Here is a 27617-nt window from a genome sequence, read left to right as displayed (position 1 = left end):
GTATTATATTGTATATTATACCACAGCATTGTTGAATACTTGTTTCTGATTGGCGAGAAGGGTATTCTAGAATGGACATTAACAAGTTATTATACAGAATGTCTGGAATATGTATTAATTATATTACATGTTTCATATTGTTTCATATGTTTCATAATGTTTCACATTTCAAACCCACACAGGAGCCGGCCATTTGCCGCAGAAATGATCATGTCAGATGAGGTCATAGCTGTGTGTCGTCGTTGGGACGATGTGTTTCTTTTTTCTTTTGTAAAAAAGCATTTCATCCATCTGTCCACCTTTGCTAATGTGAAATGCCTGTGGAACTACTTTTCCCAGCATGCCCCTCTGTCCCTGAGACCCTTAACCTGTGAGGTCATAGTAGGTCACAGGTGAGGTCCTCGGGAACAGGGCTGCATTCATGTTCATCATTGTGGAGCAAAAGAAAAGAGAAGAGTCGCTGTGGAAGATGACTTACTGTTTTTATACGTCAATGAACTCCTTGTTATTTCCCATAGACTGTTCCAGTATAAAGAATGCAATGTATAGTGTTTAAACTGGTGTTTCCTTTTAAAGTGATCATAGTTAGAGTTGCTTTCACACATCTGAATATAAAATAAAAACCCTGACTTTGACACCGTAGTTGGGTGTTCCATGTCTTTGTATCTGATAATGGTACACACAGCCCTATCCATTCTGCAGGACTCTACTGAATGTTGTGGTACTTATGTACTTGTCTGAAGTGTGATTCCCTCTTAACAACAAATACCTGTGGAAGAGGATGTCTGTCTGTGACCTCAGGGGGCCCACCCTATTGGCTGGCTTTGTGTTCTAACCCATCATGGGAGCCAATCAGAAGACAGCCAAGGGTGGTGACCCCGTCAAAGTTATCATCTTCGAAGACAGCTAATGATCCAAATGAAATAAAGTATTTATACACTGTTACTGTATTTTTTTACTGTATAAATTGTATGTCTTAATTCCTAAATAAAGACAGAGTAATGTAAACGGTGTGACAGTCTGTGTGAACGTGTCAAGAGGAGCATGCTATGAGCTATGTCTGGCAGATCTGCATGGGAGAGACTCCAGAGGTGTAAAACATGTTATCATCTAATTGAAGACTTAATGTTAATGTGGCTGCTGGCACTGAAGCACTAACTACAGCTGCAAAGCCACAGTTAACATATCCTGGACTATCATCCAGGTAATGTACAAACATGCAGTCATCCAGAAATATCATCCTGCTGACCTCCCTGTCACACACTAGATGTTAATGGAGAGGATTTCAATCCTTAAATGTAAATAAACAGAACTGAATGAACATTTAGCTTTACTGCATGAAGTGTCAGTTCATCAAAGTGCCCTTGTTGGCTACACACACAAACCTAGGCACACACACACACAGTCTTGTACAGCTAACAATTCAGTTCCATTCAAAATCCTATTTTCCCTAACCCCTAAACTTAACCGTAACCCTAAGCCGTACTCTTACCCTAACCCTAAACTTAACCCAAAAACCTAACCTTAACCCTAACCCTGAACATAATTCTAAGCCTAACACTAATTTTAACCCTAAATCCCCTGGAAATAGCATTTTACCTCGTAGGGACTAACACAATGTCCCCAGTTGGTCACACACACACACACACACACACACACACACACACACACACACACACACACACACACACACACACACACACACACACACACACACACACACACACACACACACACACACACACACACACACACACACAGGCACACACATGTATTTGTGGCCCTCCCTCCCCAGCTGGGAAGCCAGGGAGGCTGTCTGACTGGTTGTCTGACTCTGGCAGTCCTGGAGCAGACTCTTGGCCAATATTGATTAGCTTGTCTGTGTGGAGACAGATGAATGCTTTAGTACCCAGCTCACCATACCACTGGAAATATATTAACTTGGTGTATTAGGCACCCTGTCTGGTTACCATGGAGACACACCGAGAGAAAGAGAGATGGGGAGAGTGGGGGTTGTTGGGGAGGGGGAGGGGATATGGGATGTGATGAGGCAGTGGGCTTGATTGGTAGTCTCTCTCTCTCTCTCTCTCTGTTCTCCTTTATCTCTCTGTTGTCTCGTGATCTCTCTTTTTCTCTCTCTTCCATGTCTTTAACCTTTTTTCAATCTCTCTCTCTTTCTCTCTCATTAATTAGGGATTGGCACTTTTTTACATCACTCATTATCTCAATAATTTCAGTGTTCTCCACTGCTCAGGTTATATTTCCCTTTCTGTTTCCCTCTCCCTCTCCCTCTCCATACCACCAGTGAGCCTATCTTCTTTCATTTTTGTTTTGGCTCCTTCACAGACAAACTTCTACTCTGTATTGTCACAGTTTCATGAGCATTTTACACTCTCTCTTCATCCCCCCCAGTTTCCCCTCCCTCCCTCCCTCCCTTCCTTCCTCCCCCCTCCCTCTCTCACTCCATCCCTCTGCTCTGCAGTAAAACTGGTGCATTGTGGTAGCAGAGAGAGGGGACCAGAGACAATGGAATTGAGAAGAAAGGTGTGGAAACTGACACAGGCAAAGGGAAGGCTTTGGTGCTCCTCCTATACCTAGCCATGAAGTGGGAGAGCATTTCACATGTATTACACTGTCATTGTCAGATATAAGTGGAGTGGTTTAAAGACACTTACACCTCAAGTGAAGATGAACATCTGCTCTGCACAAAGCATCATGGGCTCAAAGACTTGGCATTTCATTTAGTGTGTCATGCAAATGGAATATCCATGGAATATGAATTAGAATTCTATGTGAATATCTTGTATCTCAGTGACATCCTTTATGACATCATACATTCATATTCAACACCACAGTAAGTTTTGGAACCTCAACCAACTTTTCCCATATGACAGCACATCATCCTGAAGATGTGGAAGTGGGGGTTGTGGGTTCTGTATGCCAGCACGTTGGTCAAACCCTCTTCTAGCTGCTATCAGTGCTTTGTGGAGGTTGAAGACAGCATACGTCTGTGTTGGGGACACGTCCTCACCGAATACAACATTCGAAATGTAGACTCGTGCTTTAAAAAACTAGGGAATATTTTCAATAACAACCAGAAAGTGATTGAGGCAGGGCGAGTTGGTGAGAAAACTGATCCTGTTTTATTTAGGCACTGTGATTTGTCTTTCTAGATGGGTTATAAAATAAGAAGTTGATAAGAACTTGGAACTTTGTATTTCTCAGGGAAAGGTTATGATCAGAAGCTGAAGGAGATCCTAAATGCTGAGATCATGCCCATGGCGGAGGAATTTGACAAGAAGATGAATGATGGTACAAGTCCTGCTGTCTGCGTCACTCCCAACAAAATAGTCCTTTCCTCATGTGCATTCCTCACTGCTAATGGTGTTTTCTAATGGTGCTGGGAGACGACATTAAATAATTGTTTTTGGAGAGAGAGTTAGGTTATTACTGTGGATTTTGTTTTCTGCATACTGTATCATAGTCATGGATGTTCAAAGTTTGATCAGAAAGAATACTTTGCCTTCCAAGAATGGAATGGACATTTTATTTGATGCACACAACCATCATTACTAGGTATGACTGTGAGATGTGGTTGTCTTACCTAGCTACCTTAAGATAAATCCTCTACAGATGTAGGATCATCATTTGAGACAGTTTGCTACAGCAGGAAAATAATCCTGCAGCAACAGGAAATGTGAATTATTATGTGGATCAAAATTAATGGACATTTGCATAGGGGTTGATACATTTAAGGTAAAAAACAAGTCTGAAATGTCAAAGTGTAAAGTGCAAACATCAGAAGTATTAAAACCTCAAATACACAACATGTTTTACATTTCCTGCTTTGCAGGGAAGTTCCCCTGCAACAGGGTGATCAAATTAAAATCCTACATCTGTAACTGTAAGTCGCTCTGGATAAGAGTTTCGTCAAATGTCTAAAATGTAAATGTACTGTTTATAACTCTCTCTCAAACTTCCTCACTTCCCCATGCTTTTTGATTCCCTTGTTTTACACTGGATGTTTTACACGGGATGTTTTACACGGGATGTTTTACACTGAGGGCAGTGTTTTACCCTGGATGTTTTACACTGGATGTTTTACACTGAGGGCAGCGTTTTACACTGGATGTTTTACACTGGATGTTTTACATTGGATGTTTTACACTGGATGTTTTACACTGGATGTTTTACATTGGATGTTTTACACTGGATGTTTTACACTGGATGTTTTACACTGGATGTAGCAGCAGACTATTAGATCAGTTCAGCTCTGGTAAAAATGGACACTGTAGACACTCTTTACTGTAGACACACACAAACACACACACACACACACACACACACACACACACACACACACACACACACACACACACACACACACACACACACACACACACACACACACACACACACACACACACACTTCCATGGGAGCAATTTAGATATATTTGTCTCTCCTTCTCTCCTCCTCTCTCTATCCATCAGACACAGTGTATGACGAGAGGTTACTGACAGCTGCAGACAATTTCATTGCGGCTGCCTTCAAACTGCCTAGAGGTGAGACATGATCGCCTCCTCTCCCTTGTATTTCCGCCTCCTCACTACTACCTCACACCATATTTCAGAACCTTTCTTTCATATCCAGACCTCCGTTACTTGCCATGGGGTAAGTAGCATCAGAGAAATGTCTTCATTCTTACCTTTTCCCAACCTGTCATCTGTATAGTATGGGCTCTGTATAGTATGGGCTCTGTATCGTATGGGCTCTGTATAGTATGGACTCTGTATAGTATGGGCTCTGTATAGTATGGACTCTGTATAGTATGGGCTCTGTATAGTATGGACTCTGTATAGTATGGACTCTGTATAGTATGGACTCTGTATAGTATGGGCTCTGTATAGTATGGGCTCTGTATTGTATGGACTCTGTATAGTATAGACTCTGTATAGTATGAACTATGTATAGTATGAGCTCTGTATTGTATGGGCTCTGTATTGTATGGACTCTGTATAGTATGGACTCTGTATAGTATGGGCTCTGTATTGTATGGACTCTGTATAGTATGGACTCTGTATTGTATGGACTCTGTATAGTATAGACTCTGTATAGTATGGACTATGTATAGTATGGGCTCTGTATAGTATGGACTCTGTATTGTATGGACTCTGTATAGTATGGACTATGTATAGTATGGGCTCTGTATAGTATGGACTCTGTATTGTATGGACTCTGTATAGTATGGGCTCTGTATAGTATGGACTCTGTATAGTATGGACTCTGTATAGTATGGGCTCTGTACAGTGGTGGAGAAATATTCTCAATTGTCATACTTGAGTAAAAGTAAAGATACCTGAATAGAAAATGACTCAAGTAAAAGTGAAAGTCACCCAGTAAAATACTACTTGAGTAAAAATCTAAAAGTATTTGGTTTTAAATATACTTAAGTATCAAAAGTAAATGGAATTGCTGAAATGTTCTTAAGTTTCAAAAGTACAAATAAAAGTATAAACCATTTCAAATTGCTTATATTAAGCAAATCAGACGGCACAATTAAAAAACACTTTTTTTTAACGGATAGCCAGGGGCACACTTCAACACTCCATAATTTGCAAATGAAGCATTTGTGTTTAGTGAGTCCGCCAGATCAGAGGCAGTAGGGATGATACGTGTGTGAATTAGACCATTTTCCTGTCAAAATATAACGAGTACTTTTGGGTGTCAGGGAAAATGTATGGAGTAAAAAGTACATTATTGTCTTCAGGAATGTAGTGAAGTAAAAGTAAAAGTTGGGAAAAATATAAATAGTAAAATACAGATACCCAAAAAAACTACTTAAGAAGTACTTTAAAGTATTTTTACTTAAGTACTTTACACCACTGTCTCTGTATAGTATGGGCTCTGTATAGTACTTTTATCAGTCTAACGATATACTTGGTTCTACACTGAGCCATGTCAATCAAGTCAAGACAACTTGTCATGTCGATGTTCATCAGTAAAAAAAAATTTTTTTGTTGTTGCTTAAATAGTTTTCTCTGCCTCTTCTTTCTTTCTTGTCATTTTTTTGTTTTCCCCATATTATCTCTACCCAGCTTCTGGATGTTTCCCTCCATGTGGTGAGTGACTGTTTCCTCGTCAATTGTTCCTCCTCACATGACCTTCCTGTTGAACCTCATGAACTCTTAGTAGCTCTGCTCAGCTATGGCCTCAACGTGTTAAAAAGATTCCAACTATTCTATGAATCAATCTATGAGAGCAAGCTAGTTGTAACACCTGCTGTCAATATAATAGTTCGTTAAAATAGTTATACTAAGACATGTTATACGAAGTATTAAATATATTTAATTTCCTATTGAATTCCTATGGTATTTCCTTTCTATTCTACCTTGTTCTAGAAACGTATAGGCTGTGTTGCATTTCCTCCCATGTGTTCCTCAGGTTTTCAGGCTTCTGGTTATGTCTACAACTGTATCACCTGTCAGTATGACTCCTGTGAGTTCCCACTTGACTGTCCAAGTGAGTAACAAAACACCACCACATCAAATCTATTGACCATTCACACCGATTTTTTTCATACCTCAAATACCCTCATCTCCCCAATGCCTGGTTAAAAGACTTCATCCTAAACCCGCCTTAACACTGTCTGTGCAGCACTGTCTCTGCAGGACTGTCTCTGCAGGACTGTCTGTGCAGGTCCGTTTGTGTTGGACTGTCCTTGTAGGTCTGTCTGTGTAGGACTGTGTATGTAGTTCTGTCTGTGTAGGCTATATGTTACATAAGTGCATTTTCCCCTCGTGAAAACATCCACTTGGTGCCTTTCATCCTTGAAATGTTCTTAGCAGTGAAGGCTGATGATTTTTTGCACAGACAGCCTCCCCTTTAAATCCTTGGTTTCTTTATGTAAGGTGACAGTCCCCTCCCACACACCATGGTATTCATATCCACCCAGTGCTGTTCAGCATATCATCCCTTTCAGTGCACCCCGCTAGAGGCTGTATTTAAATATTATCATTAAGAGGGCTCAGACTGCCACTGTCTGCTGCCCCCTGAGAACAGCTTCACCACAATGTGAGAGGGTTTCACTGTGTGTGTGTGTGTGTGTGTGTGTGTGTGTGTGTGTGTGTGTGTGTGTGTGTGTGTGTGTGTGTGTGTGTGTGTGTGTGTGTGTGTGTGTGTGTGTGTGTGTGTGTGTGTGTGTGTGTGTCGGTGTGTGTGTGTGTCGGTGTGTGTGTCGGTGTGTGTGTGTGTGTCGGTGTGTGTGTGTGTGTGTGTGTGTGTGTGTGTGTGTGTGTGTGTGTGTGTGTGTGTGTGTGTGTGTGTGTGTGTGTGTGTGTGTGTGTGTGTGTGTGTGTGTGTCGGTGTGTGTGTGTGTGTGTGTGTGTGTGTGTGTGTGTGTGTGTGTGTGTGTGTGTGTGTGTGTGTGTGTGTGTGTGTGTGTGTGTGTGTGTGTGTGTGTGTGTGTGTGTGTGTGTGTGTGTGTGTGTGTGTGTCGGTGTGTGTGTCTACAGCAAGGAACACCACAGTCATGGAGAACAACCGGACACAGATGAGGTGTGACGTCCCCTTTCCCCTGCCTTATGAAATGAAAGTGGTCTGGAGGTTTGCAGAGGAGGTCAGTGGATGTTATGGGATGTAGCTAGTTCTCCTATCCTTAGAGTGCCAATGTTGGAGATAACAGCCCTAGCATGTCCATCATTATACAGTACCCACTACAAATCCTCACAATCAGGGCCCAAGTACAGTATGTCTTTAGATGTGAAACTCTCTCAAAAAGATGAGCTGAATTATTAAAGTCATATTATAAAACCCTCCCTTTTCCTGAAACTTCCATTTAGACATGATTCCTTTGTAGTGAGAGAAGATCAGAAGATTGTGCAGTCATGTTGTCCCCTGACTTGCAGATCAGGACCCAGCAGGTGGATCAGTTTGAGGAGGTGACAGTAGGGATAGACAGGCTCTACTCTATCCCCTCAGCTGGTCTGCGACACCAGGGTACATACCAGTGTGAGATCTACTCTGACCAGCGCTCCTTAGTCAGACTCTACTACCACCTCATAGGTAATGATAGTGTTGTAGAGAGACGTTCATTCAAGTCCCATATTCCTTTCTATGTGTTGTATGGTGGTGACTCCCCATTCACCATCAATGTGTAGCAAGGTGGCCATTTTGTGCCAGAGAGCTTCACCACACATCTTTGTATATATCTTTATAGTCGATGTATCTCCTCTCTTTTTCTTTGTTATGTCCTCTATCTATCTCTCTGTGCTCTGAGTCTCTGACCTCTCTCTCCACCATCTCTATCTCTGCCTCCATCTCTCCATCCCCCCTCCCTTCCTCAACCCTGTCCACCCGTCTTCTCTCTCTCTCTGTCTATTTCTCTCTCTCTCTTCTTCATCTCTCTATCTCTCCTTCCCCCCTCTCTCTCTGACCCAGTCATCCCCCAGGTGGTTGTAGGCCACAGTGAGCTGCAGGAGATATTTGATCTGGCACTGCTTCCGGGGGGCCAAATTGTCCCTGTGCCTGGTGGATGGTCCCTTGCCCTCCTCCGTCTCCCCCCTCCCTCTCTCCTCACGGCCTGTCTGACTTCTCTGCTGCTGCTGCTCTTCCTCTCCCTGGGGTAAGTGAACAGAGTTGTACAGTACTGTAGATATACCCTTCACTGCCCACATACAAAGTACACTTTTAGAAAGAAGGGTTCCAAAAGGGTTCTTTGGCTGTTCCCGTAAAATAATCATTTTTGGTTCCAGGTAGAATCCTGATGAAGACATCTTGGCTGTCGAAACGATGTTGCTCCTAGAGTGTGCGGCTCTCCTTTTCTTTTCAGTAACAATTTTTTGTTCCATGTAGAACCCTCTGGGAAAAGGGTTCTATGTGGAACCCAATACGGTTCTACCTCGAATCAAAATGGTTCTAACCTGGAAACAAAACGTTTTCTCAAAGGCAGCGTTTCCCAAACGTGGAACCCCAAGCTGTGCACATTTGGTTTTCGCCCTAACACTACACTGCTGATTCAAATGATCAAATCTTGATGATTAGTTGATTATTTGAATGAGCTGTGTAGTGCTAGGACAACAAACAAAACGTGCACTCCCAAAACAGCCCTGTCCTATGGGGACAGCCACAGAACCCTTTTAGGTTCTAGATAGCACCTTTTGTATACACCCTATATACCCTCTGTGTCAGTGTCCCAGCTCACATACACAGAGCTGCAGATGAACCTTTGACAGTGTTAGTATCCCTCCTCCCTCACAGATGGAGACAATCATTTATATTCTATAGGCTATAGTATAGACAGTTATTAACGCAGAGAGTGCCTTAATACCCCTTAGGCGTGGCATATTCACCATACCGTGCCTCTTCGGGCCTTATTGCTTTATTAAAGCCATGTTGCTTTAACAGCATTGGATTGCTTTTTTGCTGCCAATAAAGATTGTTTGAATCTGAATGTGACTTAACCAGAGAAAGAGCTGTCCCTGTCAAATACGGACAGGCAGTTTCAAATCTTTTCATATCTAGTTTCCAGAACAGTAATGAGGTTCATGTTTGCTATGTAACTGTGATACTATATCTCATTTCTTGGGGCCTGAAAAGATATGGCCACTTAAAGCTCCTATAGGACCAAAAATATTAGATTCTCCCTCAAAAATGACACATGTCTAGTCTCATATGATAGCCATCATACCCAATTCAGCACTCATACCAGAAATGTTTTATTTATGCATTATGTCATGTGTATATTACAGATATTACCAAGGGGATATCCTAGTCTAGACATGGGTATAGACATAGGCTTACATTATGTCGTGTCTTTACTATCATTAACTGAAGACTTAGTTTTATCAAAGATTCTCTGTAATCATTATTACGCGATTAAACTGATTAATCATGTAACTGTAATTAACTAGGAAGTCTAGGGCACCAAGGAAAATATTCAGATTACAAAGTTATAATTTTCCTAATATAACTTTTCAGATACTTTCATATCTGATCAATTAGTCTTCTTAATTAATTAATTATTTACTTTACCTCACGTTAGTCTCATTCCAAACGTCGTAAATTGTTGGTAATCTGCACGAACCCAGTCTTCACTATGAGTCATCCATTCATCAATTGTCTTAAATCATTTATTTATTAACTAACTAAACAATCACAGAAGTGCACACACAAACAAACAAAGTAAATATGGTTACAAGAAAATATAGGGGAATGTGCCCTAGTGGGCTAAACCGGCATGGCGGCTTGTTAGACAAAAGGGGAGTGGGGGTCAGATGAGAAGTCACTACAGAGTTGATAATTATAACAATTGAAATGCTTATCCTTTGCACATGAACGCTCACTCATTCGGGAACAATTGCAATCAATATATATATTTAGGCTCAGTGTGTCGTCGGGATCTCTGCTGAAAAGTTAGTTTCTGTTGGAGAGTTTCCGTCCTCTCTCTCTCTGTCGTGGTTAGAGTGGATTGTTCAGAGTGACATTCATTCATGTCGTTATGGATAGGTGTTTCGGCGGTTGTCGTTCTTCGCGTTCAATGATACCGAATTCCTAGCTGCAGACTAGTAATTAATATCAAAGACTTGTTCTTATTCTGTCGGTATTGATAGTCTAAGAGTTTAACCACGTGGGATGGTTAAAAGATTCAGCAGTCTGGTCTCAAACCTTGGCCCTCTCGTTATCGAGGTAAGCTGGTCTGCAACCTTTGTCCTCTCGTGATTGAGAGAAATATGGTCTGGTGATAGAAAATCAGAGTTTGGGTTTTATTCGGAAATTGCAGAAAAGGGCCTGTCCCAGGATGCCCGACCCTAACTGGGCTCATGGGCGGTCCTCTGATTTAGTTAAACACAAAAGGTAATTGGAGTTTCCTTCATTAAACAGTCCAAAATCACATTACACAATTTTACAAACAGTATCATCCTCACTCATTCATCTTATACAACAATTAGATGTACACCTCATATCTGAGGCTATTATATAAACAGCGTTTATACTGTATATGGTAATGGTAACATATGGTATATGGTAACAGCGTTTATATATGGTTATATATGGTAATGTGGCCGTACCGTCTCCCATGAGCTTCCCCAAGTTGTAACAAACGGACCAGTTTGTAGCTGGATTCTTCACCGATCTTTTATACCTTCTCTGGAACGTAAATGTTGTTCGGACCTCAAGTTCTGTGAGGTGGAAGAAATTCCTTTGTTCTCTATGAAACTTCACTCTGTCTATATACTGTGTGGCCATGAGGCAGGATCTTCCCTAGGAATTTACGACCTCTCTGACCACAGCAACCTGGTTGTAGGAGGCAGAGAGAGGGGGATGGTGCTCGCTGTACCCAAAGAGGGCAATGTCATGACAATTACATATCATCGAGAAGCTCTCGTCTGGACTAACTCATCTCTGTGTACCTGGTTGTTACAGGATTCTGCACTGGTGGTCGATAAAGAAGGAGAAGAGTGATGTGGAGCAAGCTGAAGACGATCCACATTCAAGGGGCCCAGTGCGGGAGATATATCTACTGCAATAAAAAACGTCCAATGGCGCTCATCCATTCCCTTCTGTGACGGTGAAGAATATCTGGGTTTGGTCAGAGCAATCGGTCTTTAGCTGGTTTCACCACTAGAGGGCGATAAGCACATGTTAATATCTGTAAATTCAGTGCTTTAAGGCAGGAGTCATTAAGATCGGTTGCCTTACTTTCCTGATGTAAGACATTATTTGTTATAATGACAATGATTAGGTTACTATTATCAACACATACTGTGGCATGGTGAGACCAGTGAATGCTTTATGGGACAGATTCAACACGTTTATTTGTTCAAAGACCCCTACTGTTATGACAGATTCGATGTGATACATAATGTGACGTTTTTAATTAAGAAATCCTCAAACCTCAACCCTAACCTAGCCTCAACCCTTACCGTAACCTTAGCTTAATTTCCACATCCCGGCTCAACCCTACCCCTCAACCCTAACCCTAACAAAAAAATATTATACACGGATTGTTAACTGTTAACTGATTATTAACTGTGACAGACAGATGGGTTAAAACGATTGTATGAATTAACCCCTTCATTGGTTGAAAAAGATAGATCTAAAGAATGGTCTAAGCGATTTAGAAAATACAAAGTAATCTATTGTATTGTGTTTAATATAAAACTTTATTTTGCCCTGGTGAGGCAGACAAAGTTATGCTACAGTATGGTCAACTTGATGTGGCTCATGAGTATTACTGTATTATTAGTTCACTGTATTCTGGCTAGGTGGTTGTGAGACTATTGTGACACTGACCATACCATGATGGAGGGAACATGATCTGAGGAGAGGCGAAGCGTTACTGGCGTTATAAACCCTCAGTGTGTGTCTAAATATATACAGACATGACTCATCGCTTAACCCAGCCATTTAACAGGCGTTGAGGGTGTATTTTTTTCCTATGGGTTGTTCAGTTGTCTGGGCAATGGATGATGCATCAAGGGGTCGCCTAGCTGGAAGTGTATTCTGGATTTGATCAAACCTGGAATTAAAGTTTCCACTTCATGATATGCTGTTGTGGTTTGTGGCTTTTTGACCACCTACCGTACCAAACACTCTTTTTATTTTGTTTTACTTAACCTTTATTTAACTAGGCAAGTCAGTTTTAAGAACACATTTTTATTTACAATGACGGCCTACACCGACCAAACCCGGACGATGCTGGGCCAATTGTGTGCCACCCTATGGGACTCTCAATCACGGCTGGATTTTATGGAGTTAATGGAGAAACCAAGGTAGAATCTCAAATTTGATGAAAATCAAAATGTGAAGTCCACTATATACAGTTGAAGTCGGAAGTTTACATACACCTTAGCCAAATACATTTAAACTCAGTTTTTCACAATTCCTGACATTTAATCCTAGTAATGTCACGATCGTCGTAATGAGGCAGAGTGGACCAAGGCGCAGCGTGATAGAAAGACATCTTCTTTTTATTTAGAAGACGAACAAACACAACAAACAGACGACCGTGAAGCTATTCAAACAAATAGTGCTGACACTAAACACTACACATAGACAATTACCCACATTAACCTAATGCCTATGGCTGCCTTAAATATGGCTCCCAATCAGAGACAATGAATGACAGCTGTCTCTGATTGAGAACCATTCAGGCAACCATAGACATACCTAGATACCTACACTCAACACAAACCCATACACTCTACTAAACCCCCCTATACCATACAACCACCCAAGACGAGACAAATACACACACACATCCCCCCTGTCACACCCTGACCTAACCAAAATATTACAGAAAACAGAAAATACTAAGACCAGGGCGTGACAGTACCCCCCCCCCCCCCCCCCCCCCCCAAAGGTGCGGACTCCGGCCGCAAAACCTGACACAGAAGGGGAGCTGGTGTAACTGAGTCAGGTTTGCTCGCACACGCTTTTTCAGTTCTGCCCACACATTTTCTATAGGATTGAGATCAGGGCTTTGTAATGGTCACTCCAATACCTTGACTTTGTCGTCCTTAAGCCATTTGGCAACAACTTTGGAAGTATGCTTGGGGTCATTGTCCATTTGGAAGACCCATTTGCGACCAAGCTTTAACTTCCTGACTGATGTCTTGAGATGTTGCTTCAATATATCCACAACATTTTCCTCCCTCATGATGCCATCAATTTTGTGAAGTGCACCAGTCCCTCCTGCAGCAAAGCACCCCCACAACACGATGCTGCCATCCCTGTGCTTCACAGTTGGGATGGTGTTCTTTGGCTTACAAGCCTCCCCTTGCATTTTACTTCAGTCATAAACTGTAGATTCATTCAATCAAATGCATTCAATTCAATATTTGAAAAAAAGTACTTACATTTTCATTGAGTTGACATTAATTGACTTTGACCACAATCCTGTACACCACGTGATCGCAGCATTTTATCATTGAGCATTAACCTTGCCTTAGAGTGACCAATATCGCAAAAGCTGAATATACGTATGTCACAAATCAGCCCGACGTTAGAGCCGGCCCCAGCCTCGACCACACCTGTAGCTTCCATCCTCATGGGGCTCTATATCACTCTGACAGAGGTCACATCACTGACTTCTACTGTCATTTTACCAGAGAAAATGTAGTTTTATGTAATCACATCAGGTAAACCTGTAACTTGGCTTTGTTTGAAGTCTCCATTGATGTTCCCAGTACTCTACAGTTTTGGCATTATCCTAACAGATAATGATGGACTGGACCCTCAAATTCTATTTAACTTTTATAAGGGAGTCAAGCTGAGACCATGGTCTCTTTTACAGATGAGCCTGATGAAGGAACCAAGGTCTCTTTATTTGATGGACGATTTGGCTGCCTTTGTGTGTCCGTCATCGTTTGGAAAGGATTATGCTTTGTAAATGACATGCATTACACGCCAACTTATGTCTTGGTATCTGGGAGCCTGACCCTTCTTATCTCAACGACGAAGGCCTTTCCTTCAACTTGACTGGCACAAAGCATGGTCGTAATACAATTATATCATCAGGGTGACATCTTTTGAGACCTCATGGTCAGGTCATTGTAAAAGAAGGTTTTTAAATGTCTTTTTAGCGACCAGAAAAACACTTCTTTACCTGGTTATCTGACCTGATACCAATCAAAATATGACATATTTCCCAGACGTCTCGATGTCGTCGTGATAAAATATGTACAGTATTTTGGGTGTAATAACGTCTGACGTCTTTTCAACCAGAAAAACAATTTGCAACTAGAAAGTTACGTCATTTCAATTGTCCCCTGTCCAGAAGCATCTCAGCCCATAGAAAGAATCAGTGTAGTTGGAACCAAGACAAGTGTTTTTGCGATGATTCCAGTAACGGATTGTGACCTCACCAAGTGAGTGTGCAGTTTGTTGCCTTACCCAATCAACCCTAAGGAACTCCCAGACAGTCCATAGGCTCCCCAGCCTGAGGAAACTCCCTTAGCTAGAGGCGTTGAAATACAGTATGACAAAAATAACCTCTGAGAAATGGTGTAATCTTACAGGATATTCCATCCTCCCCCCATTGTCTATGGTCCTTTTCTCAACTCTGAGAGGCAAACCTGGAGGTTTTATCGTAACTCTCACTGGGTGGGAAAAGTAGCATTGTTTCCATAGCAGTTGTTGTGTTTTTGTGGTAGTTAGGGGTAGTTAAAACTAGTGGAAATCCATTTCAGTTGCATTACAATGCTTGTTCTCTGTCCTCATTTCACCTTTGTTCTTCTTGCTGTCTTCGTCTTTCAGGCATCACAACACGATTCACCTAAGACCTCATCATCTACTGGTTTCTCTGCATCTCATACAATTATGACGCCGTTGTGGTGATAATGACAGTAATGAGAATCACGATCATATGGATTACATTTACATAGCATTTCTCACAAGGCCTCAAAGCACTTCACTGTGTGTTGTCATCCCGTCCACAGTGAGTTGAGAACATCAGCTCCATTGATATCAAAGTGGGTGACTGTTGATATGGAATGACTTTGAAACCTTGATGGGGAGGTGGGGGTGGGAAGGAGATAGATCCGACCCTCAAACTTGCAATACACACACACAAACACACACACACAGACCACATCTTTCAGTTTAGTCACATTACTGTGGGAGCAGCATGTCTCTGGTTGGGCTGCCAGCTGAGAGCACTCCTCCCAGACGCAGGGCAGGAGGCCTAGACAGGGTGGGGGAGGAAGGGATAATTTAAACCAGCTGCCAGGGGAAGTGATCTCCTGCTTCGTCACACAGAGACCTCCTCAGACCCTGTGTGACCAACTAACAGCCTGGGAACCGTGGCCTGGGTCCCAACATAAACCCAGCCCCTCGTATCAGCATCCTCTATCCACATCTCTGCATCTGGGCTTTCACAGACGGTCAGCGCGTTTGGGGATAGTCACGTCTTATATGTCACCTTATCAGATAATATTTATATCACATAGCCAAGAAGTTAGTGAAGTGAGAAGTGATATCAACCCACATCTAGTGAGTGTGATGAGTAATGGTGATGACATAAACTGCTACCATTCAGACCCTCACATACTCACCACAAGAATGTTTTGACTCATTTTAATCACCACCCTTGTTGTACTGGCAGTGTTGACCGGCACTGGCTATCACCAAGGAGTACTCTATGGTTAGATTGATACTGAAGCTGTCCAAAGTCATCATTTGGACAATTTTTTATTTAATTTGGACATTTTTTCTCCTCAATTTCATGGTATCCAATTGGTAGTAGTTACCAATCCAAAGTCATCATTTGTGCATATCATTTTTTTAAAAATATATATATATATTTTTTACCCCTTTTTTCTCCCCAATTGGTAGTAGTTAAAGTCTTGTTTCATCGCTGAAACTCCCGTACGGGCTCAGGAGAGGCGAAGGTCGAGAGCCATGCGTCCTCCGAAACACAACCACACTGCTTCTTGACACAATGCACATCCAACCCAGAAGCCAGCCGCACCAATATGTCAGAGGAAACACCGTACACCTGGCGACCTGGTCAGCGTGCACTCCACACGGCCCGCCACAGGAGTCGCTAGTGCGCGATGAGACAAGGATATCCCTGCCGGCCAAACGCTCCCTAACCCGGACGACGCTGGGCCAATTGTGCGCCGCCCCATGAGCCTCCCGGTCGCACAGAGCCTGGGCTCGAACCCAGAATCTCTGGTGGCACAGCTAGCACTGCGATGCAGTGCCTTAGACCACTGCGCCAACCGGGAGGCCCTATTTATGCATATAATTAATGTCATGTTAGTGCTCCCACATCTTGCACCAGAATGTGTTGAGGTGAGTAGGGGTTCATGATCCATCACCAATTGTAAGGGAAGTTTTCGAGATATTCAAATATATGTACCTGCGTGGGGTCCACGCGTGGGGTCCACGCAGGTACAAAATAAATGAAGAAGAAGAAGAAAATGTATGAGTATTGCCAGATTATACACATTTTGGACAAGGGATCTGTGCAATTTTTTGGAGGGTGCAATATAATACCCTGTAACATTATACAATTGATGTTCTTAATAGTTTTTCTTGCTTTTATGAATTATGTTTTTTTTTGTTACTGTGTGCTGAATTATATTGTTTTATACACATATATGTGTATGTTTCATTATTCTGTTTTTATTGTAATGTAAACAGGGCTCTCCTGTAAAATAGATTTTTTATCTCAATGTGACTCCCTGTTTAAATAAAGGTTAAAAAAAAATATTTAAAAAAATACAATTAATTGGGAGATGCGATGCGCAGGGATATTGATACGCCACAGTATCAATTATTTAAAAAACTACAAAATTCCCCAAAATTGTATTTTTTAACATAAATGCACTGTAATCCAAGGTCCAACGCTGTAATCCAACGCTGTAATCCAACGCTGTAATCCAAGGTCCAACGCTGCCGTTTTTATATCTCAATACCATTTCTGGGTAAAAACTTGCAAGAAATTAGCTTTAAATTGCAAGAAATTAGCTTTAAAACTGGAAGAAAAAAATCTCGGCCCCAAGGCAACATATTTTGAATTGCAGGAAATTTGCTTTCTAACTACAAAATGTTCTCTCTGATGCCGACAGGGTAGCCTTTAAAATGTTTTTTTCCCCCAGGGCCCGAGAGTTGATTAGTTAAGCCATGCACTGCAGAAGTCATAGTAAAACTGCAACAACCTTTCATTCAATAGAATAAAAGTACAGTACAAAAATAACGGGTATCAGAATAAAAACGTCAATAACAACAATAACATCAACGACGTCAATAATAACAAATAGTTCATTTGAGTATGATTTGTCCTAATAAATACATAAATAAACAAAAAAGGACCAAGCTTGAAAAACATCTGATTGGGTTTTAAGACCTGTTGTTGTGGACTATAAATAGTGTAACTACTACAGAAGATAACTGTCAGAACTTATTGTTACAGAGACTCACTCAGGTGCAGCCCTGTATCATGTAACGCTGACTGACTGACTGACTTGTCGGAATTGTGTTATGATATTATGAGGGGGTCTCTGATGAATTTGCTATCAAAAAAGGGGTCCCCGACGCAAAAATGTTTGGGTACCCCTGCCTTAGAATATAAACTCAGCAAGAAAAGAAACGTCCTCTCACTGTCAACTGCGTTTATTTTCAGCAAACTTAACATCTGTAAATATTTGTATGAACATAACAAGATTCAGCAACTGAGACATAAACTGAACAAGTTCCACAGACATGTGACTAACAGAAATGGAATAATGTGTCCCTGGACAAAGGGGGGGTCAAAATCAAAAGTAACAGTCAGTATCTGGTGTGGCCACCAGCTGCATTAAGTACTGCAGTGCATCTCCTCCTCATGTACTGCACCAGATTTGCCAGTTCTTGCTGTGAGGAGATACCCCACTCTTCCACCAAGGCACCTGCAAGTTCCTGTACATTTCTGGGGGGAATGGCCCTAGCCCTCACCCTCCAATCCAACAGGTCCCAGATGTGCTCAATGGGATTGAGATCCGGGCTCTTCGCTGGCCATGGCAGAACACTGACATTCCTGTCTTGCAGGAAATCACGCACAGAACGAGCAGTATGGCTGGTGGCATTGTCATGCTGGAGGGTCATGTCAGGATGAGCAGGAAGGGTACCACATGAGGGAGGAGGATGTCTTCCCTGTAACGCACAGCGCTGAGATTGCCTGCAATGACAACAAGCTCAGTCCAATGATGCTGTGACCCACCGCCCCAGACCATGACCCTCCACCTCCAAATAGATCCCGCTCCAGAGTACAGGCCTCTGTGTAATGCTCATTCCTTCGACGATAAACGCGAATCTGACCATCACCCCTGGTGAGACAAAACTGTGACTCATCAGAGAAGAGCACTTTTTGTCAGTCCTGTCTGGTCCAGCGACGGTGGGTTTGTGCCCATAGGCGACGTCGTTGCCGTTGATGTCTGGTGAGGCCCTGCCTTACAACAGGCCTACAAGCCCTCAGTCCAGCCTCTCTCAGCCTATTGCGGACAGTCTGAGCACTGATGGAGGGATTGTGCGTTCCTGGTGTAACTCGGGCAGTTGTTGTTGCCATCCTGTACCTGTCCCGCAGGTGTGATGTTCGGATGTACCGATCCTGTGCAGGTGTTGTTACACGTGGTCTGCCACTGCGAGGACGATCAGCTGTCCGTCCTGTCTACCTGTAGCGCTGTCTTAGGCGTCTCACAGTAGGGACATTGCAATTTATTTCCCTGGCCACATCTGCAGTCCTCATGCATCCTTGCAGCATGCCTAAGGCACGTTCACGCAGATGAGCAGGGACCCTGGGCATCTTTCTTTTGGTGTTTTTCAGTCAGTAGAAAGGCCTCTTTAGTGTCCTAAGTTTTCATAACTGTGACCTTAATTGCCTACCGGCTGTAAGGTGTTAGTGTCTTTTAACGACCGTTCCACATGTCATTCATTGTTTATGGTTCATTGAACAAGCATGGGAAACAGTGTTTAAACCCTTTAAAATGAAGATCTGTGAAGTTATTTGGATTTTTACGAATTATCTTTGAAAGATAGGGTCCTGAAAAAGGGACGTTTCTTTTTTTGCTGAGTTTGTTATTAAAGGAATGCATTTATTCATTTATACACTTTTTTGCGACACAAAGAGCAATCTTAGTAAATGTTACATGATATCACGTTCTGACCTTAGTTCCTTTTTTATGTCTTTGTGTTAGGTTGGTCAGGGCGTGGGTTGGGGTGGGCAGCTGTCGATCGTTATCTCTGATTGAGAATCATACTTAGGTAGCCTGTTTTCCCCATTTTGGTTGTGGGTGTTTATTTTCTGTGTAGTGTCTGTTCACCTTGCAGAACTGTTTCGTTTTCTCTTCGTTGTTATTTTGTGTAGTGTTCAATTTTCAATTAAATTATGACGAACACTTACAACGCTGCATTTTGGTCCTCTTCTCCTTCACCAGACGAGAATCGTTACACATGACAGATTTGGACCAGTGGTTTAACCAGTTGATAATGCTGTTGTCGTTTTCATTTAACCAGTTGATAATGCTGTTGTAGTGTTCATTTAACCAGTTGATAATGCTGTTGTCGTTTTCATTTGACCAGTTGATAATGCTGTTGTAGTGTTCATTTGACCAGTTGATGATGCTGTTGTCGTGTTCATTTAACCAGTTGATGATGCTGTTGTAGTGTTCATTTAACCAGTTGATAATGCTGTTGTCGTGTTCATTTAACCAGTTGATAATGCTGTTGTAGTGTTCATTTAACCAGTTGATAATGCTGTTGTAGTGTTCATTTGACCAGTTGATAATGCTGCTGTAGTGTTCATTTAACCCGTTGATAATGCTGTTGCAGTGTTCATTTAACCAGTTGATAATGCTGTTGTCGTGTTCATTTGACCAGTTGATAATGCTGTTGTAGTGTTAATTTAACCAGTTGATAATGCTGTTGTCGTGTTCATTTAACCAGTTGATAATGCTGTTGCAGTGTTCATTTAACCGGTTGATAATGCTGTTGTCGTGTTCATTTAACCGGTTGATAATGCTGTTGTCATGTTCATTTAACCGGTTGATAATGATGTTGTAGTGTTCATTTGACCGGTTGATAATGCTGTTGCAGTGTTCATTTAACCAGTTGATAATGCTGGTGTAGTGTTCATTTGACCAGTTGATAATGCTGTTGTCATGTTCATTTAACCAGTTGATAATGCTGTTATGTTCATTTAACCAGTTGATAATGCTGTTATCATGTTCATTTAACCGGTTGATAATGCTGTTGTATTGTTCATTTGACCAGTTGATAATGCGGTTGTGGTGTTCATTTAACCAGTTGATAATGCTTTTGTAGTGTTCATTTAACCAGTTGATAATGCTGTTGTCATGTTCATTTAACCAGTTGATAATGCTGGTATGTTCATTTAACCAGTTGATAATGCTGTTATCATGTTCATTTAACCAGTTGATAATGCTGTTGTATTGTTCATTTGACCAGTTGATAATGCTGTTGTGGTGTTCATTTAACCAGTTGATAATGCTTTTGTAGTGTTCATTTAACCAGTTGATAAAGCTGTTGTAGTGTTCATTTAACCAGTTGATAATGCTTTTGTAGTGTTCATTTAACCAGTTGATAATGTTGTTGTATTGTTCATTTGACCAGTTGATAATGCTGTTGTGGTGTTCATTTAACCAGTTGATAATGCTGTTGTAGTGTTCATTTAACCAGTTGATAATGCTGTTGTGGTGTTCATTTAACCAGTTGATAATGCTGTTGTAGTGTTCATTTAACCAGTTGATAATGCTGTTGTAGTGTTCATTTAACCAGTTGATAATGCTGTTGTAGTGTTCATTTGACCAGTTGATAATGCTGTTGTAGTGTTCATTTAACCAGTTGATAATGCTGTTGTAGTGTTCATTTAACCAGTTGATAATGCTGTTGTAGTGTTCATTTAACCAGTTGATAATGCTGTTGTGATGTTCATTTAACCAGTTGATAATGCTGTTGTGGTGTTCATTTAACCAGTTGATAATGCTGTTGTAGTGTTCATTTCGGTCGTTTGCACATCTATAAATGAAAGACCTCTAATCAGTCAAGAACAATCATCATTGTCAGAGCAATATATCTGTTTATTAATGTTATTTTGATAAAATCACAAGGTATTCGCTTATTGATCTTTAAAGTTAGCTCTGACAAGTTCGTTCAGCTTATCATAATTGGGAAAGGGGATACCTAGTCATTTGCACAACTGAATGGATTCAACTGAAATTTGTCTTCCACATTTAACCCAAACCCTCTAAATCAGAGAGGTGCGGGGTACTGCCTATAACTGACGTCCACGTCACCAGTTGTTGGGGGTTAACTGCCTTGCTCATGGGGCAGATCGGCAGATGTTTCAACCTTGCTGGCTCAGGGATTTGAACCAGTGACCTTTCTGTTACTGGCCCAACACTCTTAACCGCTAGGCTACCTGCTGCCCCCAGCATGATGCTTCACACAGCTAATAATTTCTCTGCAGACAGGCTCTTTAACGCTTTGTTAGTGTTACATAGCAGCGTTTAAAAACAAATGGGTGTCACTTACACAATTAATATATACAGTAATTAACTGTTTTCAGCCTCTTTTAGAACTCCCACCCAGACCTGTCATAAAATGTTTGTATGGAACAAAAACAGCAACAAAGACTCTCCTCCCTCCACCAGTCAAATGAAACCAATGCAAAGCAACTGGCCCTCTAACTGCCCTGAGAGGTCAGAAATGTTGACTTTACATCAGTAATTATACCTCTTGATGACCGACGATGACCCTCCTGATGATAGATGTCTCTAACAGAACCTCTCATTTCTCAGATTATCATGTGTTGCACAATGGAAATGTCACGTCTTTCCTACAGTCAACAGAACCATTAGTGGATAGTACATCATGCAGACTTCCATTGCAAGCTAGGGGCCAGTATTAGGGCCTACAGTAAAGGAATAAATGGTAGATTATGGGTTATAGAAATGTTTGGAATTACTCTTACCTATCTACTGTCAGGGAAATCAGGGGTATAGTTAGCATTGACAGTGGAGTCAGATGAATCAACCACTAAGACACTGATTTAAACATTCTAGATTGATAGGATCATTGAGAGATGGATGTGGTAACCAAAACAATCCCTCCTCAACAAATCAACAGTAGGCTACTGTACTTCATTTTCCTCACAAAATACTTTTTTATTTTCTCATTTTTATCAAATTCCCAAAACATACATACATTCATTCATATTTGCAAAGTAATATGACAGAGGAAATCATCACATACAATGAAAAATGTGCATAAAGAATCTATACCGATGTGCTCAGTCAGTTCAGTTCAAACCGAGCCAGGTGCATCTCTCATGTTTATACTCAACATGACAGCAGAACCATTGTCCGTCTATCTTACAGGGCTTCACAACGCATCCCTGGGAGTGGACATCACATGTATGATTGTCTTACTGTGGAGTCTATCACTATTATTTACACTGAAATAAATAGCTTCACTTAGAACCAACCACAAGACATTTGCTAGTTTGCTTCCAAGGTAATGTTTAAAAAAAGCTGTGATTAAAATCCAGTCCAATTTCCAGTGCATTATTGAGAGAAGTATATTTAAAAACAAAGAAAAGCTACTATGTCTGATATAGTATTTTGTTGTGTAAGGCACATATCAAGTCATGTACAGTGGGATCTAATAACAGTTCAATCATGTTGTGCTCAAGAGAGATTACAAATCCTTATATAAATAAATGTAACACTTCGTTCGTTAGGCAGTCAGTAGAAATAAGCAACAGCAAATCAAGGGCCATCTAGAATAGATTATTAGTCTTATATCATCAACTGCTGAGAGGACTCCTGAAAGGTATACTATATTGCTTCCATATACAGTTTCAGTTATAAAGTATGTGTAAAGACAACTGAATGTCAAATATTCACTCACTTAACAACTAACAACTCCATTCTGCATCATCAGTAGCACGGCAAACTGTAGTTATCAACAATATATTCTCATCTTTGACACTATCCTGGATAAAGCTTCCCAGAGTCTAGGTAATTGTTCTCATATACAGTACATTATATACATTTACATATTCTCTGGTTCAGTTGATTTAGCAGCTGTATAAAGTGTATCTGTTCACAAACAGCTACTGTACCGCAAGATGGAATAAATAAATGAAAAATCTTTGATGTACAAAATACTAAATAAATACTAAATATCATTTTTTCCCCCCCTAGTATAGAAAACTGTCCCTATACGCTTAAGTCATAACTTTGGGAGCGTTTCCTACACAGCCTGCGGAACCACACCCAGTAGAGGAAGATCATGAGGAACCAGTAGCAGACGTACGCCACACAGCCGTAGATCAGAAACCTGGTCTCTAGTACCTTAGCCGGCGTGAACCAGCCCTTCTGGCTCTCCTTGTAGATGGTGTAGCAGGACCCGCCCAGCAAGATGGCCGCCCACACCGACAGAGGCAGCAGGGGGATGTAGTTCCCAACCATCTTGCGGCGGCCCGACGTGCCCCAGCTGCTCTTGTTCATGGTGATGATGGCAAAGTACTTGGCGGGCAGCAGGCTGGTCATGTAGAGGGCAGAGTAGAGGGACATGAACACCATGACCAGGTCGCGGCGCAGGATGCAGGCATAGGCCGCCTTGATCAGGCCGATGAGCTGGATGCAGCAGAGGACCCAGAGGATGTCCCACAGGGTGCCTATCCAGAACAGCTGGATGATGGTGGCCGTAACGAAGAAGGGGAAGACACCAGAGACGATGGACTCGTAGGTCATCCACAGGTGGTGCTTGTGCCACCACATGGCGTTGTAGAGCCACTCGCGAAAGTAAGACTTGGTCCAGCGTGTCTGCTGGTTGAGCCACCGGAGGAACTGGCCTGGCGTCTCCGTGTAGCACTTGGAGCGGGCCGTGTATCTGAGAGCAGAGGATGGATGATGATGAATGAGTCTATTATTATCTTATCTCCAGTAAAGTGTTGTGATTCAGTTTATTTGTGTATGAGGAGTATTTGTGAAGAAATGTATACTCACTTGGTGGCATAGCCCATGCTGAGCATGCGGTTGGTGAGATGTCTGTCATCCCCAAATGTGCAGTGAGTCCCCAGGAACTTCTGGTTGTACCAGGACTCTAAGAACTGCTGGAGGAGGTCATTCCTGTACAGACCTGAGGATGAAACCAAATCTATGTTATAGTACTGCAGTTTACATGCATGTACATTCAAATTGTATCACTAGTTATGTTACTGAATGCAAATAACATAATATTACACGACTCCCAGTAACATAAACAAGAGAAGCAAGGTTATGACTCATGTTTATCGCGGTCACAAGAAAGTGTAATTTCCTTACCCAGGGGGCCGCTGATGCAGGAGACACAGTTGAAGAAGGACTGGCAGGACCTCTCAATGTTGAACGCCATCCAGTAGCGCAGGCTGCTCACGAAGCTGATGTAGGACTCCTTGAGGTTGAGGATCATCACGTCTCCTCCCACAGCCCCGTACTTCTGGTTGCTCTCCAGAACCTTACACAGCTCCACCGTAGCCAGGGGGTCTAGCTTGGTGTCAGAGTCACACACCTGGAGGAGAGAGAGAGAGAGAGAAACAGAGAGAGAGAGAGAGAGAGAGAGAGAGAAACAGAGAGAGAGAGAGAGAGAGAGAGAGAGAGAGAGAGAGAGAGAGAGAGAGAGAGAGAGAGAGAGAGAGAGAGAGAGAGAGAGAGAGAGAGAGAGAGAGAGAGAGAGAGAGAGAGAGAGAGAGAAATAGAGAGAGAGAAATAGAGAGAGAGAAATAGAGAGAGAGAAATAGAGAGAGAGAAATAGAGAGAGAGAAATAGAGAGAGACATTATTATTAACATTATCTATTAACAATTATTAACCTTATAGGACAGGAAACAGAATGAAGATACTGTGTGCTCTGATCCAAGGTGTTTAAAAAATATATATATACAGTATTTCCCTAATGTCAAGAAATGTAAATTTCTTGACTCCTCACCTGTATGTAGTCCACCGACTGTCCCAGTGCCTTGAACGCTGTGTACATCACCTCTCTCTTTCCACCCCACTTCTGCATGATGCACACACACCTCCTGCTGTTGATCAGATCCTCCACCTCCCTCCTCTGGGGGTCCTCTCCCAGCCCATAACTAGCGTCCCCAGCGGGGCCTATCACCTTGAGGATGCCCGCCTTCTGGGTCTGGGTGGGGTCCCACGTGTGGTAGTTATTCCTCCACACGTAACAGCCAGGGTCCTGGTCTGCAAACACCTCCCTAAACATCTCCAGCATGTAAATGTCGTCCTCCGAGTTCCCATCCACCACCATGATGACCCGCAGCAGCTCTGGAGGGTACTTGAGGGCCCGAATGGAGTTTAGGCACTCGCGCAGGTACTCTGGGTCCTCCTGGTAGGCTGAGATAGTGAAGCCAATGGTCTTGGTGAAGGTGCAGGCCTTGCTTCGGGCCCTCATGCGGCGGTGCTCCACGAAGGCAAACAGGCTCTGGAACAGGACATGGAGCCCCAGCAGGAGGCCGTAGAAGCCGAAGGAGATGATGCCGTACGGGGAGGTGGCCAGCTGGAAGCCCTGGACGTAGGCCCACACCATCACCCCCAGCACCACCAGGGCAAAGAGGAATGTCAGGATAGCACGGACTATCGAGCCCACCCGCCTTAGCAATAGTTTCAGTTCCATTTTTTCCCCCTTTAGATACCTGTTGTCAATTAAGGAAGATGAACATTTAAGATAAATACATTGGAAGAGGGTCAAATAGGCTAAATTAAAGATTAGATTTCATTTGTTGAATTAAGTGAATTGATTGATTGAATTAGACTCCTGAAAATACAACTGAACGTTACAGGACTACATGTAATAATGGCTGTAAAAAGGCTAATCATTATTTCAAGTATTATTATATCAACAATACCGTGTCTACAAAATGTATTTGATTTTAACAATTAGGATAGCTTATTTACAAGATAGGAAAAAAATGTTGGGCATCATTCTGTCAAGTTCCAGATAACTATAAATACCAAAGACATGCTACCACAAAAGCATTATCATGAGGAAAGAATATCAATCTTCAAAAGATATCATAAAGAAGTTACCTTGTTTCTTTGTGACGTAGACAATGTACCGCAAAACGAAACTGTATTTCTAATGGTAAAAAAAACTAAAAACATATTTGGATAAAAATGTTTAGCCTTACCTAACTTTGGTGCCAAATTACTCCACTCTTGAAATGCCCTTTCCTCTCCGTCTCCTACTCCCGCTCTACTCTGCAATTTGCGTGAAGTTGGATTACTTTATAAACTTGAGAAGCACGCTTACTCCAGATGCTGCCAGATGTGAGCGCACATATAGTGGCCCAAAGCAAACCATCATAGGTATAACGCCCTTAATATTGGGCTTATGAGTCAGCACGTGCTGCGTCAAAGTAGAAAGGAGGTCCATCAATTATAGGCTACTTAACTACAGTTCTGTAATTCATTTTGGTCACATTTTAGAATACAGTCATTTAGATATTATTCACTTGACTATTGGATAGAATAGAGTAGAATCAAATAGAATATCCTACAAAAAGATTCCCATAGGGAACTTGTGGCATTTGGATTCGACCATAAATACATAACAGCACAATTCACATATGACACAAACCCCTTATACAAGATCAACCAAAAGTGTGGGAAATATGACTACCCTCATCTCCATCATACATTTCCATTGTGGAATATTGCTACCTTGTCCCGACCAGTCACTTCCATGATCTGTCAAGAAGTTGAATGATGCCCTCTGGTGGCACAATAATAACCCTGCATCCTTTCTCTTGTACTGAACACGTTCAGGCAATGCCAGTCACAAGGCTAACAAATGTATATCCACCACCATACATGAATGGTGCATAGAGATGTGCACATCAAGCAGTGTTTAAGACCATATGACCATGTCTTATCTCATGGATCAACCTGAGGGTCTTTGTTTTGGTTCAGTGACAGTGAAACATGACACACTATAATACTGCCTCAGTCATACATATTCCTTGGTAAAGAGGCTGAACATACTACAGTAAAACCCTGGTAGTATTTGACATTGCTTTGTTTCCCAAATGGTGGGTCGGAACTCGTGCCCCATGGTCAATCACCGCT

The 27617-nt window shown here is 41.9% G+C and overlaps 2 protein-coding genes across 2 annotated transcripts; one reads left to right on the top strand and one right to left on the bottom strand.

The window, feature by feature from the left end:
- The first annotated feature begins 3257 nt into the window (after positions 1-3257).
- spaca6 (sperm acrosome associated 6) lies at positions 3258-12546 on the top strand. The gene is made up of 8 exons (XM_071383076.1): positions 3258-3312; positions 4492-4563; positions 6097-6120; positions 6443-6520; positions 7513-7616; positions 7906-8062; positions 8438-8621; positions 11423-12546. Exons 1-8 carry the CDS (start codon positions 3273-3275, stop codon positions 11526-11528), a joined length of 765 nt encoding a protein of 254 aa, XP_071239177.1. The 5' UTR covers positions 3258-3272; the 3' UTR covers positions 11529-12546.
- Positions 12547-22677: 10131 nt separating this feature from the next.
- LOC139563952 (hyaluronan synthase 1-like) lies at positions 22678-26526 on the bottom strand. The gene is made up of 4 exons (XM_071383032.1): positions 25474-26526; positions 24832-25057; positions 24514-24646; positions 22678-24397 (listed from the first exon to the last, which is right to left on the bottom strand). Exons 1-4 carry the CDS (start codon positions 26164-26166, stop codon positions 23722-23724), a joined length of 1728 nt encoding a protein of 575 aa, XP_071239133.1. The 5' UTR covers positions 26167-26526; the 3' UTR covers positions 22678-23721.
- Positions 26527-27617: the final 1091 nt, after the last annotated feature.

Source organism: Salvelinus alpinus, chromosome 35, assembly GCF_045679555.1.
Source record: "Salvelinus alpinus chromosome 35, SLU_Salpinus.1, whole genome shotgun sequence".
Taxonomy (NCBI): domain Eukaryota; kingdom Metazoa; phylum Chordata; class Actinopteri; order Salmoniformes; family Salmonidae; genus Salvelinus; species Salvelinus alpinus.
This window is presented reverse-complemented; position numbering and strand designations above follow the sequence as displayed.

Bases quoted from the DNA above. Each gene is read 5' to 3' on its own strand.
- spaca6 (XM_071383076.1), top strand. From the start codon at position 3,273: ATGCCCATGGCGGAGGAATTTGACAAGAAGATGAATGATG. The intron at 4,564-6,096 runs GTGAGACATGAT...ATCTCTACCCAG, and splicing joins TGCCTTCAAACTGCCTAGAG to CTTCTGGATGTTTCCCTCCA. The intron at 6,521-7,512 runs GTGAGTAACAAA...GTGTGTCTACAG, and splicing joins GTTCCCACTTGACTGTCCAA to CAAGGAACACCACAGTCATG.
- LOC139563952 (XM_071383032.1), bottom strand. From the start codon at position 26,166: ATGGAACTGAAACTATTGCTAAGGCGGGTGGGCTCGATAGTCCGTGCT. The intron at 25,058-25,473 runs GTGAGGAGTCAA...TCTCTCCTCCAG, and splicing joins AGTCGGTGGACTACATACAG to GTGTGTGACTCTGACACCAA. The intron at 24,647-24,831 runs GTAAGGAAATTA...TTTCATCCTCAG, and splicing joins CTGCATCAGCGGCCCCCTGG to GTCTGTACAGGAATGACCTC.